Source organism: Podarcis raffonei, chromosome 9 (assembly GCF_027172205.1).
Source record: "Podarcis raffonei isolate rPodRaf1 chromosome 9, rPodRaf1.pri, whole genome shotgun sequence".
In the NCBI taxonomy this organism is placed as follows: domain Eukaryota; kingdom Metazoa; phylum Chordata; class Lepidosauria; order Squamata; family Lacertidae; genus Podarcis; species Podarcis raffonei.
In genome coordinates, this window is record NC_070610.1 from 30,790,001 (window position 1) to 30,811,479 (window position 21,479).

The 21,479-nt window shown below is 40.4% G+C and overlaps 1 protein-coding gene across 1 annotated transcript in view; it reads left to right on the forward strand.

Moving 5' to 3' along the window:
- DCTD (dCMP deaminase) overlaps nt 1-18,635 on the forward strand; it is a 22,375-nt gene extending 3,740 nt beyond the window's left edge. Inside the window, exons 2-6 of the mRNA XM_053402701.1 lie at nt 5,692-5,803; nt 6,514-6,649; nt 9,979-10,095; nt 15,074-15,170; nt 17,370-18,635. Coding sequence (XP_053258676.1) covers nt 5,692-5,803; nt 6,514-6,649; nt 9,979-10,095; nt 15,074-15,170; nt 17,370-17,448 — 541 coding nt within the window. The 3' untranslated portion in view covers nt 17,449-18,635. The remainder of the gene's footprint in view (nt 1-5,691; nt 5,804-6,513; nt 6,650-9,978; nt 10,096-15,073; nt 15,171-17,369) is intronic.
- The last annotated feature ends 2,844 nt before the right edge of the window (nt 18,636-21,479 follow it).

Below are 21,479 nucleotides of genomic sequence, written 5' to 3' on the forward strand. Positions count from 1 at the left end.
TGATGGTGTCAGGCGGGACTGATTATTGCCAAAAGCCTGGAAATCCATAAAACTAAACAATATTATCTTCTATAAAGGTTTTGATTACAGTCAATATTCTGAGCAGGGGGTAGCATGCAATTAAAAAAACATACACAACTATTTAGATAAAAAAGGCCTTTCTATGCAAGCATTTCAGCTTCATTTTGATTGTGAAATGAAAGGAGACAAATCTAAAGGAAAGGAAGCAGTTGATGCCCTTGAAGGAAGGAAGGAAGGTTAATAATGTCCAAAGGAATCCAGCCAAGGTGATGAATGTGGTCTTTGGTAGGTGGAGTATTGCCAAAGCCTTACTATATCTGAATTCGTGAGCTGAGTAATATGATAAAATACTACCGAGAGACAGTTATTAATATTTTTCTGTTTATGAGTCTGAAATGAGCAAATTCAGACAGTTTGTAATGCATTATGGGCAGGTACATATGGGTCACAGAATGCATACATGTTTTATGAACAAGGTAATTCTTAAATGAGGGACGCGGGTGGCACTGTGGGTTAAACCACAGAGCCTAGCACTTGCCGATCAGAAGGTCGGCGGTTCGAATCCCCGCGACGGGGTGAGCTCCAGTTGCTCAGTCCCTGCTCCTGCCAACCTAGCAGTTCGAAAGCACGTCAAAGTGCAAGTAGATAAATAGGCACCGCTCCGGCAGGAAGGTAAACGGTGTTTCCGTGCGCTGCTCTGGTTCGCCAGAAGCGGCTTAGTCATGCTGGCCACATGACCCGAAAGCTGTACGCCGGCTCCCTTGGCCAATAAAGCGAGATGAGCGCCGCAACCCCAGAGTCGGTCACGACTGGACCTAATGGTCAGGGGTCCCTTTACCTGTTTAATTCTTAAATGAGCTGGTTTCGTACAAATTTAAGCCAGTCTTTTAACCAGTTAACTTTTATCTTACCTTAAGAGCAGTGTCTCTTAACAGCTTTGGGGAAGAGGTTTTTCCTTGACCAGATTGACTCTGCTTCATTTGAGGTTTTTAAACTGAGGTTGGATTGCCATGTGTCCAGGATTCTTTAGCTGTAATTCCTGCATTGTAGTGAGTTGGACTAGATGACCCTCAGACCCCCTTCCAACTCTACAATTCTCTGATTCTACAGGTGGTCAAGGATTAGACATAAGAATGAATATGTGTTAAAAGCTTTTTTTCTACCACTGGTTTATAGAGCTTTGTCTAAGAAAGAGTCATAAAGCTCTTTTCTAAGATAGCAGACCATGCTCTTTATTCTTTATACTCAAATAAATCTAAATTAGCAGCAAAGAAGCAGAATAGTGGAGAATGCAATCCAGGTTGTTGATAAGTTTTGATGTCTCAGTCTTTATCAAAAAATACTAGAGCTTCTTTACTTCCCATCTATATACTAACAGTGGTTTATTGATAGTACAGTTTTGTTGTATGCCACACAAATTTCTGAGTGGTGCAAGATTCCAGGGGCTCTAGATGTGTACCTAGGTCTTGTGTTTCTTTTTGGAGATGAGGCACAGCGGAGACTGTGGTTTCTTTATGATACATGGTTTATTTACACATACATAACTTGAGTCTACAATGGAAGGGTTCACAGCTTTAACACTCTGAAAGGATCTTGTTTCTCCCATAGCCCAAGCCTTGGATTCAAACAAAATCAAAACTGACTTTCTCTGCATCTTGCTGCTTTACTTCCAAGTCAAATCACTGCAACTTAACTCTGAACTCAGGCTTTGTCCTTCTAACTATCTGTGAGTTGAGGGAGGGGCCTCACCCATTTGCTGTCTCACTCAAAGCTCTTTTCCTTTGTTTTCCTTAATGGCCCATCACCCAGGCCACCACCTCAACACAGGAAGCTAGTCTGGCTTATAGTTTAAAAACTTGCTGGATACAGGGGTTTGAAGGATCTCGCATACAGCCTACCCCCCCCAACTCATAACAGTACAGTCATACCTCGGAATAAATACGCTTTCAGGTTGAGCGCTTTTGGGTTGCGCTCCGTGGCGACCCAGAAGTAACGGAGCACGTTACTTCCGGGTTTCGCCGCATGCGCAGATGGTCAAGATGACGTCATGCGCGGAAGCGGCGACACATGCAGACGCGCTGTTGCGTCTTACATTCTGTTCAGGATGCGAATGGGGCTCCGGAACGGATCCCGTTCACATCCCAAGATACCACTGTACTGTACCCCCCCATACTTTAAGGAATTATATTTGGTACCTTAGCCTTAATTTTCATTTCTGCAAGATTCCTTATTTCACATCCTTAAAATGCTCTTTAAAAATAAATATATCAGGATGACTTACACTATGTTCAGTATAGGAGGGGTTATCAGCAAATCTAATTAGCCACAATTTTAGTGACCTTGGAGCCTTTTGCAGATTGGCTTGGTCCTCTGAAGATGCTAGTTCTTGTAAATTGATGGTTCTATGTTCTCCTGAGGGAGTAAGTCATCTGAATCCATCCATTGTGTCTGTCTTCCAAGAAAGAATGGTATCTTTCATACTGAAACCTTGTTCAGCAAGAGCTGAAATAGTTTAATTTCAAGTCTAAGCTCACCTGTGCCTTTAAACTAGAATTTCTGTCATGATGTAATGAACAAATTGCCTTTGTCTTGACTGGTGTCTTAGCTAAATCCAATTTATACACCTTATACCTCCTATGTCTTAGTTTAGACTAAAGTAATGATTGTCCTTCAGGTGGTTTCCCCTAGGAGTAAAAATGTTGAGAAGAGAGCTTGTTCTTGTAATTTTTCTCTAGACATTTCCATAGATACCAGTGTGGAAGTGGCATAATGAAGGAGAAAATTATTTCTGTTGTACCAGGAAAAAGAAAATTTGGGTGTATAAAGACACATAAAGAGCTCACCGTTATTTGCCCCATAATGGTATATATGCCCTATTCAAGTTGAATTAGTATATGGGCAGGGAGTGGGGATACACCAACCAGTCTTGCCTTGTCTGATTAGCCCTGGATATGAACGTTTTCAGGGAGAGGGTCTTTGCACATGTAGCTGTACACACAAAGACTGACATGTAACCCATTTGCTGCACACACAGAGGCATTTGTGCAAATACCAGGTAGTGGGAAGGTGTGATGTCAGGTGCAAAGTTAGTTCAGCCCTCCTCATGCAGCGATTCAGCTTGTGAATAGGCTTGCCTGAGTAGGGTTTCAGTCTGAGTCTCCAACCTGAATCAAACTCTGAAGAAGTCCATTCACTGAAGAAGCTGGGTTTACACAGTGCTAAAGCCCTCTTCAGGCATTATACTAACAAGGAAATAGAAATGAGAGCTGGGAAGAGCATGCTAGCTGCACATGCTTGTCTCCTCGCCCTTGTCATTGGAGAATGGCTCTCTGCAATGGGGAGCCTGCTTCTACTCACAGAGCCTTCCCAAACAATGTACAACTTATTTTTCAGAGTTCTGTATTGTGTGGGAAGCTTCCACAAATAAAGGAGACACTTCACGGCAAACAGATGCTGTCCAACTCATTGATAGGGATAGTGGTGAAGCTAATGCCCTTGTCCCCACTCTCCACTCTAAAAGTATTGTTTCAAGAGTAAAGAACAGTATGCATTAAAAGTGTTTTGAAACTTTCTTAAAATCTAAATATTAAGTATGCAAAGTGCTTGAAAGCAAACTAAAACAAACAGCAAATCAATCATCCCAGCCATAGTGGCTGGGGAAGCCCAGCCAGATGGGCAGGGTATAAATAAGAGAGTGGTTGTTGTTTTTGTTGTTATCCCTTGAAGGAGGGATGAAGAGGAGATCAACATTCACTTCAAAGATTGTATGTGTTTAAGTATCAACGGCAAGGGGCAGGATAGTTACGTCTTTATGCACCTTCTTAGTCATCTTTAAGCATTTCTACCTGGTACATGTGAGACTCAAATGTGCAATAGTTTATATGGGAGCAAAAGATAATCTGTTCCAATATATCACAACCACAGTATGAAACACTATTAGTGGTTTTTTTGGCCTTCTAGGTTGTTCTGTGCCTAAAAATCAATTACAGAAAGGTGGAAGGATTAACCTTTACTATAGGATTTAAGCATGAAAAAAATGTCAGTGTTTGTTTTGTACATTAGGAATAAAATAGAGGAGTGCCACTCTGCTGCACTCTATGATTCTTGCTGGTGACTTCTAAAGGAGTTATTTCAAAGCTGTCACTTTCTGTTTTCTGAGATGCTGGATGCGGTTGAGGTGCCCTAGGAAATGCTGGCACGACAGGTGTCTTGGTATATACAAAACCTACAAATTAGAGTTTTAGGTGCTATGGCTGTGTGACAAAAGGTGAGGCTGGGAGACATGTTAGTTTTTTCAAGGAGCTGAAGGCAGGCTGAAAGAGGGAGGCTGCTTCTTTGTGTACCTGGCAAAATTTGGGGTGGATATATTTGGTGGATATATTTGGTAAGGGACGCGGGTGGCGCTGTGGTCTAAACCACAGAGCCTAGGGCTTGCCGATCAGAAGGTCGGCGGTTCGAATCCCAGCGATGGGGTGAGCTCCCGTTGTTCAGTTCGAAAGCATGCAGTGCATGTAGATAAATAGGTACCGCTCCGGCAGGAAGGTAAACGGCATTTCCGTGCGCTGCTTTGGTTCGCCAGAAGCGGCTTAGTCATGCTGGCCACATGACCCAGAAGCTGTCCGCAAACAAAACGCCAGCTCCCTCGGCCACTAAAGCAGATGAGCGCCGGAACCCCAGAGTCGTCTGTGACTGGACTTAACATTCAGGGGTCTCCTTACCTTTATATTTGGTGTGTGCAGTACACACCATGGAAAACAAAACCTCTTGCAAGTCACAGACCACTTCTCACACTCTTAAGGTTTTTTCCTGCCCTATTCTAGTTATGTATCTAAAGAATGAAACTCGTACACATAGGCTTTTCTCTTTTAGACCATGTATTTGTTTGAGAAATGAGTTTATTTGAAATGCTCCTATTTGGGGTTAATTGTTCCACCTGCCTATTCATGCTTCCCAATTGTAGAGATTTGGCAAAAGGGCCATTACTGTCTATAGACTCCTATAGAGAGATTCAAAGACTTGACTCCTCACATTAGAATGCACATTGGCAACACTATTTATGGGCAGTGTAACTGAAAACCATTCTTAGCAGGCAGTGATACCACCAGAAATGTTCAGCAAAGAGTGCCTCATATTCTATTTTTATATTTTAGCTGTAACAAATGATATCGCACCATATGCTTGCAATTAGAATAGCTGGTCTAAGAGGTATCTTTGCTCAAGCAACTTAACTGTCAGTAATGCTGGAGCAAAGAACATAACCTTTTGCATATTTCTCTAAAGAAGGTAACATTGAGGGATAGATAATAGTTGGCACTGCGCTGCCTAAAGACTGCAAATTGCTGCTTTAAATGAGATAATTTAGTCTCCTTTTGGCCTTTTTGGTTGAAAAAGAAGTGTTGCTCGTATGGCACTGGGTAGATATGGAACACTGATATTCTCCACTATTAAATTCCTGATCTGAATTTATAACCTTTTTGGTCAGATGCTGCTCTCTTAGTTGTACTAATTAAACCCTCATGCCACTCTGGAATTTTACATCATGGTAATTGACTTATTTCCAGAGACTCAAACACTGGGGTCAAAGTATACCTAATAGACTATTTTTAAAAAATAAAACAATTCATGCAAATCGTAACCATTAGTGTCATTCATTTGATTTGACTTTTGTAGGTATGGCTGTGAAACACCCTGTAAAAAACGTGATGACTATTTGGAGTGGCCTGAATATTTCATGGCTGTAGCTTTCTTGTCGGCACAAAGAAGCAAAGATCCAAATTCTCAGGTAAGAATATAGTGCCCAGGTAGCTTATGTTGCACTGGCAATAAGTTTCTAGTCGTTGAACACAATCTAATTACAAGGATATCCAAAGTTAGAGCAAAGAGGAAACTACAATGAGGATTTTATCTATCAAGTTGTAACTTGAGCTGTTTTTTCTTGGGAAGATTGTTCTTTTATAGTACTAGATGAGGAGCTGTGTGGTTCCTTTCCCCATAAGAAGTAAAAATACTTACAGTTTACAGATAATGCACTTGATGAAAATAATTGAAGAATAAGCTAGTGTATTTGAGATTATAGTTTGATCTAGCCATGTAATATGGTACGTTTTTACTGAGGTTCTGACTTTTGCATTTTTACCTGCATGTCACTAAGTAGGAACAGACCAACTTAGCCTACAAAGCATCACAATAAAAAGCATTTCTGTACCTTCCATGTTTTTGAATTGAGTTGTTATGCTAGGAACCTTTTCTCTTCAGGATGGTGCAGTTTGAATGAAGAAGCACGGTCTCAAATGATGCTTACATAGTGCTTGAACATTTTCAGTGTTGATGCTCAAGGTCAGACCAGGCTCACTTGGGTTTCCTTTATGGAGAAGTATAGCTCCAGCTACAACAGGGTGGGTACCACTTGCCTTGGCAGAGAAACCAGGTGAGTATGGGATCACCAAAATATCTGACCTATTACAAGAAACAAAGTTGTTCATTTCATTTCAGGTTGGTGCATGTATTGTGAATTCAGAAAACAAGATTGTTGGGATTGGATACAACGGCATGCCTAATGGATGCAGTGATGACTTGCTACCTTGGACCAGAACAGCAGATAGTAAACTTGACACAAAATATCCATATGGTAAGGAATACAATATCTATACCAGATCGCTTATTGTTTTTACTTACTAAGTACAGTGGTACCTCGGGTTACATACGCTTCAGGTTACATACGCTTCAGGTTACAGACTCCGCTAACCCAGAAATAGTGCTTCAGGTTAAGAACTTTGCTTCACGATGAGAACAGAAATCGTGCTCCGGCAGCGCGGCAGCAGCAGGAGGCCTCATTAGTTAAAATGGTGCTTCAGGTTAAGAACAGTTTCAGGTTAAGTACGGACCTCCGGAATGAATTAAGTACTTAACCCGAGGTACCACTGTAATATCCTTGCTTTTATTTGTAAAACATTTTTCTCTTTCATATTAAAGAAAGAGGCTTTTACAACCAAATTTTCCTCTATAAAAAAAGGCATTCACATAATGTCATCTTAAGTTTTTTGTTTTATTTGTACAAGCCTATAGGAATGCTTGCCTAGCAGCTAGTGTAAGTAGAATAAATGTTTGTTTATCTACCCAAAATCAGGCAACTATAGTATTTATTCTTTGTAAGAACTGAAGTTGAACAGAATTTCTTCAAACCTTACAAGAGTTTCAGTGTTAATTGTAAATATGTGTTTTAGGAAAAGCATATTACAAGTCACAACACAGGCTAGGCAATGCAAAATAAAATTGGACTGTAGTAGTATTTTAATTAGGTTAGTGCCATATGTGAATAGTATTAAGAAATGAGCAATTAGTAGTTTGTTAAGTTTTGTTGTGTATATATAGAGAGAGAGAGAGCGCGCACGCGCTAAAATGCATGTTCGTTTAAAGCAATAGTGCCATTGTTCAGGTAGATTGCTCAAAGCCCCCTTAAACATGTCCACATTTCATTAGATGCTAGGATTGAGCATCCCATTTCCATTCTGAACATAGATGTGCAAAGAGCTTCTTTCAGTGAGTGAGGTGTTGCCTGATTTAAGTGTCCTTTCCCCACCATTAATGAGGGTGGCAGATGAGGTGGGACAAGCCTCACCATATTGCGGTCCTGCCTTTTACTGCTCTTTCAACGTGGCATACATTTTTTGTTCTCCTACACACCTCACAACAGCCATTTTGTTACTGGTGTCCAAAATTACAAATGGGCCCAGTGGTCCAAAAAGGTTGGCAACCTCTATTTTATCTCAAAATACACCCCCGACCTCCTTTGCAAACAAATTGCTTAAGTTAAATGTAGAACAAAATACAGTGGACCCTCTAGTTACATGCAGCCCTGGATACGTAACGTTCGGGTTATGAACATGGCAAACCCAGAAGTATATACTTACGGGTTTCGCCACATACACAGAAGTGCTCTGTGCGCCGCGTGTGTGCGCAGAAGCGCTCCATCGCACCGTGCGCAGAAGCGGTGCCTCTGCCTACGGACTTTTCGGGTTGTGGATGGACCCCTGGAACGAATTTAATTCGTATCTGGGGGGGTCCACTGTACAGTGGTACCTTGGTTCTCAAACTTAATCCGTTCCGGAAGTCCGTTCCAAAACCAAGACGCGCTTTCTCATAGAAAGTAATGCAAAACAGATTAATCCATTCCAGACTTTTAAAAACAACCCCTAAAACAGCAGTTTAACAATGAATTTTACTATCTAACAAGACCATTGATCCATAACATGAAAGCAATAATCAATGTACTATACTATAAAATAAATAAGACAGTATTATAGAAGATAAAAAAAAATTCTTACCTGCACTGATGATAGTCACTGTTTGGATGGGGAGCTTTTATCCATTCCTGCAGTCACACAGTCAATCTATCAGTAGCTGAACTGGGTTCCACACAGTCACAAAAACAAATTAACCTAAAAAGCTTCAAAAACAAAAACGCAAAATAAATAGCAAAAACAAAAGCACTAAACTTAATCTGTTCCAGAAGTCTGTTTGACTTCCGAAATGTTTGAAAACCAAGGTGATGCTTCTGATTGGTGCAGGTGCCCTGGAAACAATAGCCAACAGCTGCACCACACGTTTGGCTTCCTAAAAACGTTCGAAAACTGGAACACTTACAGTGAGGGGGGGAAAGTATTTGATCCCCTGATAAATTTGCCCGTTTGCCCTCTGACGAAGGAATGACCAGTCCATAATTTTAATGTTTGGTTTATTGTAGCTGTGAGAGACAGAATAACAACAGGAAAAACATGATTTAGAAGCGATTGGGCTGGATCCGACCCCCAGGCCTTAGTTTGCCTACCCATGAACTAGCTAGTTTACTTTTTAATGATTTCTTTAAATAATGATTCTCTGGTGCCAAACATTTAAATTTGGATAGAACTGTGTCCCCTTATTGGCCTATAGCTATTGTGCAGAAGAATGAAGCAGAGCACCTGGTAGCTAACCAATTAGAATTTACTAGCTTCTGATGCCTTAGCACCTGTTTAAAAAGACAGAAATCTCACTCAGTTAGTTATCTCCTTTTTGAAGCAGTGTAAACAACAGCAGTTAAGCTGTCACTCAGGTGACCTGCTGGCTTCCTGCTGATAACATTTTATCTCCACAGCTCTAGAAGAAAACCCAGGACAGTTTACATAACTGTTAACCCTTATATAAAACCTTGGAAACAATAGGATTTCTCCACGACAACAAAAATGAGTTTTCCTTACGGCGTTACTGTTCTTTCACAGGAGCCTAATATGGTGCTTCTTGGAAATTAGAAATAACCTCTTCACTTTTGGATTGTTCCAAGATGACCTTGTAGCAATTAAGACACTCTTAATAGGTGCTAGGGAAGATGGTAACGGTACAAAATGATTGTCTAAACTGCATTCTTAGTGCTGGTCGCTTTTTCTCAAGCTTCATTGCCAGCTATCTTACCTGGAGGTGAGAGCTGCTTGGCTTTACTTCATAATTCCCTCTGCTCTTAAGAACACAGAGTGCACTTGCATAATCAAAAGAACATTCCTATCCATGCATGTAAACACACAAATGAGCTCCTTTATAATGGCAATTAGAGCTCTCTGGGAGCACTGGTGCCGTGAGATATTGCCACACTTAGGGTGACTGAAACTACTTGGCCTTCAGCCTATGGCTTTGCTTCGTCCTGTAGGTGTTCACGAATGGCCATGTTAATGTGCTTAATGATTTCATTACTCACAGCAAGCCTGGCCAGATTGCTTGACCTTCATTGATCTTGGTATTTCTGGATTATTTCCCCTCCCCTTCCCCACTTTAAATTTCTCTCTGGTGTGACAGATTGTGCTGGCTGTTTGCTTCTGGAAGGACGCAGGCATTTGCAGCGTAACACTTTGTTAAGTTTCAGATTGATGACTCACTTTAATGAACGCTCATATGAATATTTGTTGGGTTCTTTTTATCTTTAATCAGTGTGTCACGCTGAACTGAACGCCATAATGAACAAGAACTCTGCTGATGTGAAAGGCTGCAGCATGTATGTTGCCTTGTTTCCGTGTAATGAATGTGCAAAGCTCATCATCCAGGCAGGTAAGGGAAGGTGCCAGCTTGATTTGTCAGTGTTGCTGCACTGTCTGTTCATGGGTACCTCATCACAGATGTATTTGGTTTCCAAATTGCGGCTGTTTAGATCTAAATTAATTGCACTATCAACCTTTAAGACACTCCTTGTGTTTTCTATACTTGAGTGGTGCCAGGTTTTCCCGTGCTAATTGCATCCTCTGTGATTCTTAGCTTGTTTTTAATTCAAGTTTGCCTCTTCCTCGACCAAGAGCTGCCAAGGAACTGTGCAGGCGTTGCATATAATTAGTGTCAATTTACAATTCTCTGACACATCGCGAACAGAAAATGGGGGTGAGGGTGGGGGAGAGAGAATAAACTGAGTGTGTCACAAGATCTGCTGGGAGTATATATATGTAACATTTTAATTTGAGCGTCAGACATGGTCGACACTTGAAGATTTTATCTCTTTGGTCATAAATGTCACAGAGACTTCTATGATCTCTCTTATAATTATGTCTTTCATTACAATAGTGATAAATCTTCACCACTGCAGCAGGTGTGCTAGTCTGATCATTAGTCCTTTCTTCAGATTATTGGATACTAGTAAAATGTCCATTATTATGACAAGATGCAGAATGAAGGCTTATATATTTCACAGATCCCTGCGGTCTGGGGGAGGGGGGAATGTGCATCTGTACCGGATCTCTTGTCAATGAGACCTGGGTCACCCGCTGTTAACACTCATAGGCACACTTTCCCCAAGTGCAGCACATTACTTTGGGAAATCTCCATACCACAGTGCTAGAGTATATTCTGTGCTTGCAAAAGGTCCCACGTTAATCCTCAGCATCTTTGGGTCTGAAATTCTGGCACGCCACTGCCAATCAATGGACCAGTGGGGACTGACACTTCTCTGTGAACTTTCATTGTAGGGATGAATGGCAACCCTCACTTATTTGGGAGAAAATAAAGGGGTGTCCCATTGGGATGGGCTCTAAGTCTTCTCCTGCCTGCATAGGAGTTTGGATTTGATATCCCGCTTTATCACTACCCGAAGGAGTCTCAAAGCGGCTAACATTCTCCTTTCCCTTCCTCCCCCACAACAAACACTCTGTGAGGTGAGTGTCGCTGAGAGACTTCAGAGAAGTGTGACTGGCCCAAGGTCACCCAGCAGCTGCATGTGGAGGAGCGGAGACGCGAACCTGGTTCCCCAGATTACGAGACTACTGCTCTTAACCACTACACCACACTGGCTCTAGGGACATTCTGGTCTTGTTTCTTGGCCATACTTCACTATGATGGAAAATTGGGAGAGTGACACTTGGTTTCAGGCACTGGGCTTTTATACAACTAATTTCCTCTGCCACAAGTGGAAGAGCTTTAATTGCAATATAAATGGCTCTGTTTTGATTAAATTTTAATGTTAATCAACTGGATTGGCAGGCCAAATTTTTAGAAACGTGGAGAAACTTCTCACAAGTATTCCCTTGTAGATTTTAAGCATTTTATCAGGGCTGAAATGTAAGGAGGGGGGAAATGATATGCACTGTTTTTTGAAAAAGTTATACCTAATGACACCACGGCCATGACACAATTACTTAGTCTATTGTAAAGGGCAATTATAAAATAAAAGTGCCAAAATAAACTATAAATAGAACGCAGCCTTGCCTCTGAGAAGACACTGCCCTGCTTTGTCTGACTGTTGCGGCTAGTAAGGGATCCTGGGAGAGACTATTCCACCTGTCTGCCCACCTTGTTCCCAATTCCCCTGCCAGCCAGTAGTAGGAGAGTGGAGACAGTTACAGCTAATTGACTGGTGTTCCTGCCCACAAACCAAATAAGAGGACCACTGCAGTGCCAGTGCAGACCATCAGTGCTGTTGACCCCTGTCCCCCAAGCAGAGACGTCCAAGAGATTTATCCCTATTGGGGTCACCAAGAGGGTGAGGGTACCACTCTTTAATTTTGCATTTTTGAATTTAATCATCTGGTATACAAAAGTGAGTTACGTATTATAGGATGGTAACTTGAATTTTGCATGTGTTTTGCAACCCGGAGTGATAGTTTGCGTTGCAACGTTTCTGAGTGTTTTAATGTTGCTTGAATCATAGAATTGTAGAGTCGCAAGAAACCCCGAGGGTCATCTAGTCCAGCCCCCCTCCCCCCGCAATGCAGGAATATGCAGCTATCTTTTGCGGGGATCTAACCTGGTGGCGCTGTGGGTTAAACCACAGAGCCTAGGACTTGCTGATCAGAAGGTCGGCGGTTCGAATCCCCGCAACGGGGTGAGCTCCCGTTGCTCGGTCCCTGCTCCTGCCAACCTAGTTCGAAAGCACGTCAAAGTGCAAGTAGATAAATAGGTTACCTTCCAGCGGGAAGGTAAACGGCGTTTTCGTGCACTGCTCTGGTTCGCCAGAAGCGGCTTAGTCATGCTGGCCCCATGACCCGGAAGCTGCACGACGGCTCCCTCGGCCAATAAAGTGAGATGAGCGTCGCAACCCCAGAGTTGTCCGCGACTGGACCTAATGGGCAGGGGTCCTCTTTACCCTTTACTTTAACCTGAAACCTTGGCATTATCAGAACCATGCTCTAACCAACTGAGCTTCATGCCACTTAGGGGAAGAATCTGAAGCAGTATAGAGTAAGGCCCTACCTGAGTCGGAGATGGCATGATGTATGTATGTATGTATTTTATTTTATTTTATTTTATTTTATTTTATTTTATTTTATTTTATTTTATTTTATTTATTTATTTATTTAATGAATGTATATCCTTCCGTTCTTCCCAAAGGTGTTTGTATGATACTGTTTTGCCTTAGATGAAGGGGGCGAATGAGCTGCTTCTAAATCATACGTAATGCTACCAGGAACTTTTTTGTGGATTTTCTTTTTTAATGTTTAAGAGAATATTTTCTTTTTATGTGTTAATTATGCTACTTTAAACATGGATCACGGTTGTATTTGTATCTGATTCTCATTCATAGTGTTTGATATATATATATATTTGGTCATTTTCAGTTTTGTTGTTTAAGACAGGCTGTAAACCACTTAAGAGATTCCTTTGGAGATGTGAAGTGGCATAAATTTGATATAAATAAATAAATTGATAAATGTAAAATAAGATTCAGTGAAATAAAGTATGTGTAAGGTACATAAACACAAGTATGATTTAATGATAATTAAATTTTTAGTTATCAAAGGTTAATTTCCACATTTTACATGGGATATGGCTCTTGAAAAGACTCAGCACATTGTATGTATTTCTTAATTTTTGATGGAAATGACACCATGTAATATTGGGGCATTTTAGAAATCTAGGTCCATCTCGATTTTGCCTAATAAACTCATTTGCCTAATAAACTCATTTGCCATTATATTCATTTGCTTTATATGCAGCAGTGAAATAGTTAAGCTCTTAAAGCAATCACTATTTCAACCCTCTCCTGTCAGACTCATTGTCAGTTATCACTCTTGGTTTTTTCTGTTCTTTGTGTGTTCAGGATGTAATATTGACATGTTGGCAGAATGGGAAAATTTGTAGGATTGTGCTCAGCACAGTCACAGTTAATGCTTGCAAGTCCGGTGGGGGTAGGGAAGAGCCATGGAAGCAGAAACTGAAATTGCAAGAGATATGAGTGCTTTGAAATTGTCCAGAATCTGCTTTAAGTAATTACGTGAGACTGTCCTATTGTGTTTTTTTAAGGATGAATTCACGATACATACAAATTCTTCAGAGAAGAAATGTCTCCTGTCTTTCAGTGTGAAACATTGTGCACACTGATGGACAGTAATAGCTTCGCATTCTGGAAACAGAAATGCCAGCAAAGCAGAAGACAATTGGGTTGCAGCAATTTCACAGTTGCAGTTCAGTGTGTGGCTCCATCTACTCTAGCTTTCTTTATATATCCCACCAATAACTCTACAGATCCTCTTGGGAAAATATATAACACTTTTGGTATTGCACCCTCTTAAGTGCTGGGCCTGAAAATCCTGAGGCTAAATCTGTCTTCCTCCACTTTTGAAGTTCCATGACCTTCAGAGTTTTTGGCCTCATTAACAATCCCATCTCTTCCCAGATTAAGCTACTTTTTTATTTTATATAGCAGCATCATAGGACAAAATACCTATGCTCTAGATCTGTCATGCCGGTTCTAGTTGTTGCTAATGTTGGATGCCCTATTTTAACTTGTTTGTAACATGCAGTATCAGCATGTCTTTAAACTCTTTAACTGGTAACAAGTGGTTTGGTTTAAAGAAAACTAGGTGGGTTAAGCGGAGGACACTCTGAATAGGAAACAAATAATGGCTCAAAAAAAATTCCCCATGCTAACATCCTCTCCAGATCTCTAGACAATCTAGTGTGAACATAACTATGTGCAAATATTTCATTCAATTTTTCTAAAAGCTGACAAATTGCCCTATTAGTCAAATCACGCCTAAACCAATTCATGGGTTTTACCCTATACAGTGGTACCTCGGGATGCAAACGGGAACCGTTCCAGAGCCCTGTTCGCATCCTGAATGGAACGTAAAATGCGTCTGCACATGCACGGGTCGCGTTTTGCCGCTTCCGCGCATGCGCGTGATGTCATTTTGAGCGCATTCGCGAGTGGCGAAACCTGGAAGCAACGCGCTCCATTACTTCCGGGTTGCCGCAGAGCGCAACCCGAAAGCGCTCAACCTGAAGCACATTCAACTTGAGGTATGACTGTAATTAAAATAGTGTCCATGAACCTCAGAGCTTTTACTCCTGCCTATTGCCAACAGAACTCTCTGAGCAAGGGGTTGCCTTCTCCCTTTTCTGTATACACTGGTGGGAAATCCTGCTGCACATAAGGGGCTGCTTTATTAGGAGCACAGCTGATTTGGAAATTGGCAGATTTGCATACATTTCTTCTGCTTAAAAATATCTTTATGTAGATGTTACTTTTTTACATAAATTTAACTCTGTCTTTCCTTGAATGCATCTAAACATTTTTGCTTCTCATTGTTGTGTCCGCTCATAGGTATAAAAGAAGTAATTTTTATGTCTGACAAATATCACGATACTGTGGAGATGACAGCTGCACGACGCTTGTTTGATTTAGCTGGAATTATATACAGGTGAGGTAATGCATGGGCTCTTGCATCTTTTGTCCCTTCCATCCTTTCATATGCTTCTGTGCTGTTCTGAAGCCCCACACCTATTCAGCTATAGGCCTCCTCCCATTCATGATGCAAGTAAGTGAAATGATATCATTAAGGGCTCAAAGGATCAGGGCCAAATACAGGGAAGTGGTTGCCTGCTGTAAGCTTTTTCTGTAACCTATTTCACAGCCTTTGTGCAAAAAGGGATGTAGTGGCTGCCACCAAATATATTTGGATTCTTTGAAAATCATGGCAGACAAGTCTCCTGCCCCAACCTGTAGAGAAAAGCAGGTCGTATTTATTTATCTATGAGGAAGATACCTTTATGGAAAACCTTATACCTTCTTCCTATGTTGTGTAGTATTTCCCTAAGAAATATGGCCTATGTTTGTACATTGCAAAATGCATGTATTTATTGTTTGCGGTGTTATTCTTGTTTGTATTCTGCCAAATAAGAATTTATTGTTCATGTAAAATATAGGCTGTATAGCATGTTGTCATATTGGCTGTGCTTAAAGAATATAGCAGCAGAGGTGTTACAAAGGTTGTCTTTGGTTATTCCTAGCAAGTTACTTCTTAAAGCTGAAGCCTCTGCTTCCTCACTCAGAAAACAGTGTCTTACTTCCATGTAAGAGCATAAAAGATAAACATCAGGCTGCAATCCTATACACCTCACCTGGTTTAGCTGGCCAATCAAAGCCATTTCCTGGGATGTCCTGTTTCCTGGGGTGTGGCCGCTGTCACATGCTGGCAGCTTCTAGGAGCCACAGGTCAGAACTGAGTGCAAGGGGGAGACCAAAGGTGGACAAACTACCCCAGAAGGAGCACAACGTGTTCCCCACGAGAGGTACTGCCCTCCCCTAATACCCCAACACCCCATCCAAGTGCAATACTCCAGAAGAAATTGCAGTATAGATCCATGATAGATACGAGAGGACTTTATGCAGACTAAAGGAGACTGTGTACACAGCCTTCGGGTATAACCAAGCAGATCTTTTCATGGAATGTGGCCTGAAGACAAAAAAAGGGTATATTTTATAAGGCACTAAGGGAGGTTAATGTGTTCAACTAATGGTTTAACACCTTTATGATGCTGTGGTGAAAGGCTAATTATTATGAATTTAAAAACTTGAAAATCTTAATATTAATGTAGAACCTTCTTGAAGTTTTGCATGTTTTAACAGTTCTGACTGAAAACGTTAAGCAGACTTCTAGCTCCTGGGCTAAAGTAGAAATCATGAGCCAATAATGCAGCATTTGAAATTCTGTTCTAAAGTTATTCCTTGTATTATATGTCTACCATGGGCACTAGGTGAAGTGGAGGCATAACTCATTCTGTTGCAAGTGAAATATTTCCAGAGGTTGCCCATGATTAGGGTGCCTCCAGCGCTTCCAAGTGATAGGCTGGATAAAGTGTGTGTGCCACCCTCCTCCCAAACTTGTCCTTCATTCTCTTGGCTGCTTTTGCCTCTTCGTATTGATTTGTGAGGATATGGTTATGCTTAATGAATCTCTAGAACTGAATTGTCAAGCTTAATGAGACACTAAATCCACACTATTTGCATAATCCTCTGTTTACTGGTAGATTGTAAAATATACACACAGTCCCCAAATACCTTTCTTGCTAATTGCTGCAGCAGATGCTCTAATGATGTAAAAGGATGAGCTTTGTTGGCAATATTAATTTTACAATTCTAAAGTTGTAACTTAAAAATTATTCCAGTTTCCACTAGTTTATATTTTCTATCCCTTGCATAATGCAGTATATTTTCCCCCTTTGCAGTGAAATTACTGAAGCAAACTTTGCAAGTTTTCTGTGAAAAAATTGGCATGAAAAAATATCAAATGTTACAGAAAGACTGGTTACATGATGCCACCTCCTGCAGCTAGGTTGTTAGAAATCCTTTGACTCCTGGCTAATTTATGAACTCCAATAGCTGAAGAACATACAAACTAAGCAACCCCATGTGTCTTTTTGTCTTAGACTTTCTTGTCCGGGTTTCTCTCAGTATGGTGCACTATAATTGGCTCCTATAGAGATGAAACACAGAGTGAATCCAATGATATTTTCGCCTTCTTAAAATTTAGTTGGGAGGCAAAGCAAACAAAATGTTTAACTACTTCACTAGCTAATATCCATCTCTCTCCTTCTCTCTCTCTCCATTTCTTCCCCAGGAAATTCAAACCTAAGTGCAGTAAGATAGTCATTGATTTTGATTCAATTAACAGCAGACCGTGTCAAAAGCCTCTGTGAGTTACATCTAATTAAATCTCTAGAAGATTGTGATTATCCTTTTCTTAGAAGCTGCTAATGCCTTTCATCTTGAAGTTTGGCATAACTTTTTAATAGCCCACTACAGTTGTAAGTAGACATCTAAGGAATATGTCAGGCCCAGAAAATTTTTGTCCTCCTTGCCATATGTTTTAAGCTTTGACTTCCTGGAGTTTCCCAAATCTTTTCTAAATGGAACCTATAGGTGAGGTCTGGACTTGTGTATGAACAATAGGAAAGGTGTGTTCACTGTGCCAACATCTGATCTGAATGAAGAGAACCAAAGTCACAAGCAATAACCTATGAATATTGGCTCGATCAAGAAAGCTGCTGGATAGCTTGTGTGGTGACGTGTAACTGTAGGGATGCATCTACCAGCCTAGCAGGTCTGCACAAAGCACAAACTATTGAAAATGTCATTTTTCAAGCAATATGGCTAGATGTCTCTATAACAGTCAAAATATTGTGTTGTGTGAAATCCATACTGGTACATTACACCTTGATATTTTACCAGATGTTCATCTCTTTAATTGCTTCTCCTGTTGCAGTGTAGCGTGTGAGCATGTGTTCAATTATGTTTGAAGAATGTTTTGTATTGGATGTAGTTTCAGAGTAGCTTTAATTCCTTTCCCCCCAAGATACCTTCCATTTAGCAGAGGATAAGTGCATAAATCATTAGGCTTTCACCTATGGGACTCTGTTTGGAACTGATTTTAATGTCTAAAAGGAGACACATTTATTGGTCTAAATCTCTACTAGACAATCCAGCACATTACAATTCTGGGATCAGCCTCTAAGGTAACTTAATCACTGCTTCCCCTCTAAGGGATATGAGGAGATTCAGTCCGCACTGAGGTTGAACATGCCAAATGTCATAATTATGGTTTTAGCTTGCTTTTAGTTGTTAAAAACTGGCCCTGTGCCATAAGTTCTGGAAACAGGCTAAAACTATCAAGGGCTTTCAATATCTCCCCTTCTATTTGATTTTGGGAGGGAATGCCTAATTGTGCATGTTTAGAAAATGTTTCCAACCCCAAAGGTATTCATGTTTTTTAAACATTGTGATGTTTTCCTGGACTCTTATTTTCTATGTTGAAACCATTCTGTAGATTAAGACATTGTGTAATTTGGCTTGCCACCAGTATTATTAAAGTCTTATTAAAATCCTACTTTGTTGAAGTAGACTCATTATTATTATATTACACTATATGTTTGGCTCTAGAGAGCTGCTGTTTCTGCAGTCATATGCAAAGTGTATTTTGTATATTTGTTGTATCATTACAGAAATTGTAATGATCAAAAATTACTTTGCTGCTGAAGAAGTCATGCTGTAGTGGTGGTTACATGTGAACCTTTAAGTATTTTTTTTTTAATATTCAGCCAGTTGAAAAATATGCTCCAGCTTCCCCTTATTTCCATCTGAAATCTGGCTTAATTGTTTTAGGAGTATTTTCTTAATTTGTGGGTCAGCCTAACCATTTATGCAGATGAATATTGTTTTTGGAAAATACATGGCATTTTATTTAATTTTATTGTGTGTGTTTCTGAATATTTAAAGGAAAACCCCTAAAATACACAAAAAGCCTCTGGTAGTGTATTAACATGGCAGTTTCATGTGGATTGAAGTGCACATATTTTTCTTGTCCACACAGTGTCCTAATCCAAAGGCCAGCTGAAACGTTTTTCCAATTTAATACTCCTCCCTTCCCCACCCCTAAATCTCTGGATAATCTGGTATGAAACATATTGCATTAACACTGCACAAGTGTGGATGCTCTGCAGTGCGATCTGACATGCTTTTGTGGCTGGTTATTCACCTATGTGGTGATGCTCTTGGGTTTCACAACACCCTTGTTCTTAATGCAGTATATCTAAAGGATGAGCTGAATTGTACTGCCTAGATATGTATAGAGACATTTTCCTGTTGTGGTTAGTAGGGTAGTGCTTTGAAATGGTTGCATTTAAAAGGAAATATTCCAAACAGGCAAGAGTCATTCTATAAGGAATTCCTTGATAACTGAGGCATAATAACACTAAATCGGAGAGGAGTGTTGCTGGCTGTCATGACCAATAAGTAACACAAAGGGCCCAAAGTACTCAGTAGAATTGGTACGCTCAAAGGAGAGACATGCAGGAAAATAAGAGATAGACTACTTTGTCACTGCTGGTTGATATTCAGCAGCATACACAAGGAGGTAGAAATGCAGGCTTCTTACAGGCCTAAAGGAAGTCATTCAGTTATGTGTGTTCAAAATTATTATTATTTTTAAACCCACTATCCTAAGCAGTACCAAATACCTGAAGAGGAGATTATGAAAAGCAACAGAATTGACTCATTTGGATGCTGGTACTACAGTCTTCTAATCGCGGTGATTTTTTTTTAACAGTGTCTTCTTGTTTAGTCAATGTGTACAGTAGTCCAAGGTTTCAAACAGACCACCACCACCAAAGGAAAGAAATGCAGTCATGGTTAAACCACCACTTAATGCCTTGGAATGTTATTTTGCAGCATATTTTAGCTAGTCAATAAACAGAGAAACCTATGCTTGCTTTTCATGGAGAAGTTTTATCAGGGATACAGGTTGGCTTTTACCTCCGTTGTACTATGTTCTAGCTGGAATATTGCTGGATTTAAAAGTACCCATTAATAATATTGTTATTTTTAATTTTTTTGTTCATAACAAGAACTTGAATAGTGCATGTACACAAGAGACTCTTAAGAATCCCTGAAGGCAGTGCTGCTATTCCTTCTCCTGAATGAGAGGTAGGAATGGTTCATAGTGCTATCCAGGCTTCTTTTGGGTAATGTGATGGGCACTGGTTTTCAGCATTTCTGTCTGGAGGGAACACTTTTCATATGGCTGCAGAACTGCCAAGGCTCTGCTATGGATGCGTTTGTTCATTTTGGAGGACTTGGGGCATATTTCTAGGGTGTTCACACAGGTTATTGGCCATATTAGAGGAGTCTACATATCAACGTACAGCTGCACAATGCAGCATAAAATCAGTAGTGATTAGCAAGCTTCAGGGAAGCTTTTCTCCCATTACCGATCTTTTCATTCAATCTCTGAATGAACTTGAGGATTCCTCCAGAATACAGTTTGAACACTGCTGCCCTGGAATGTCCCCGTTGCAGAGAGCTTTGCACAGTGCCTTTCACACTGCATTAGCCAAGTGGCCCCAGGGAATAAAAAGAAACTTAATAATGAAATGTTCCCCTGCATATAACGTTTGATACAGGTTCCTTGGAAGAGCTATGAAATGTCCACAGAGAGCTCCACAGGAAGACTTTGGGCTTAACCAAAGCATATTCCTTTTTTAAAATTTAGAACAGGGTAGCTGTATTTAAGCCATTCCATTTTCAGATTATTATATTTATGCTGCTTTTACTGTATTGGCCATGTGCCAATGCCAGAATGCAAGTATGGCAAAGACAGAGAGTTTTCTATTATAAATCCAATAACAGTTTATGGCTTTGTTCTTCTGGGCTCCTAAATCACATCTGGCTGATAATCTGAGGTGCTTCTTTTAAGCTTTAGTTTTTGATAGGTTCTAGAAATATGCCTTTGCAATAAAGGAACATTTGTATGTGTGGAGTTTTGTCCGGTACTCAAGGAGTGCAGAGCAATCTGCCCTGCCATAAAGCAGCCTTTTACTCATGGGAGCTTTCTGTGTTGTCCACCAAGTTCCTGTAGCTGCAGGTCTTTTACTTCAGCTGCAAAGGTGATAGAGACCCTGTACTGGGCTGTCAGAAACCCAGTGTTTCCCAGATCTTTTCTTTGGTGAGTGACTGTATTCTACATTTGCTAGTATACTTATAATGAACAAGGGGCATGGGAGGTACATTTCTAGTAATGCCAAACTTCTTTAGAACCCATCTTGTTATAGAACCATGACTTGGGAGAATTTACTCTTGGATATCTGCTGTGAAAAGGCCAAGAAGTGGACATAAATAAAACCAGTTAATATTATAAAATATAATATAAAAAATAATTGCATGCGTTTGGCATTTT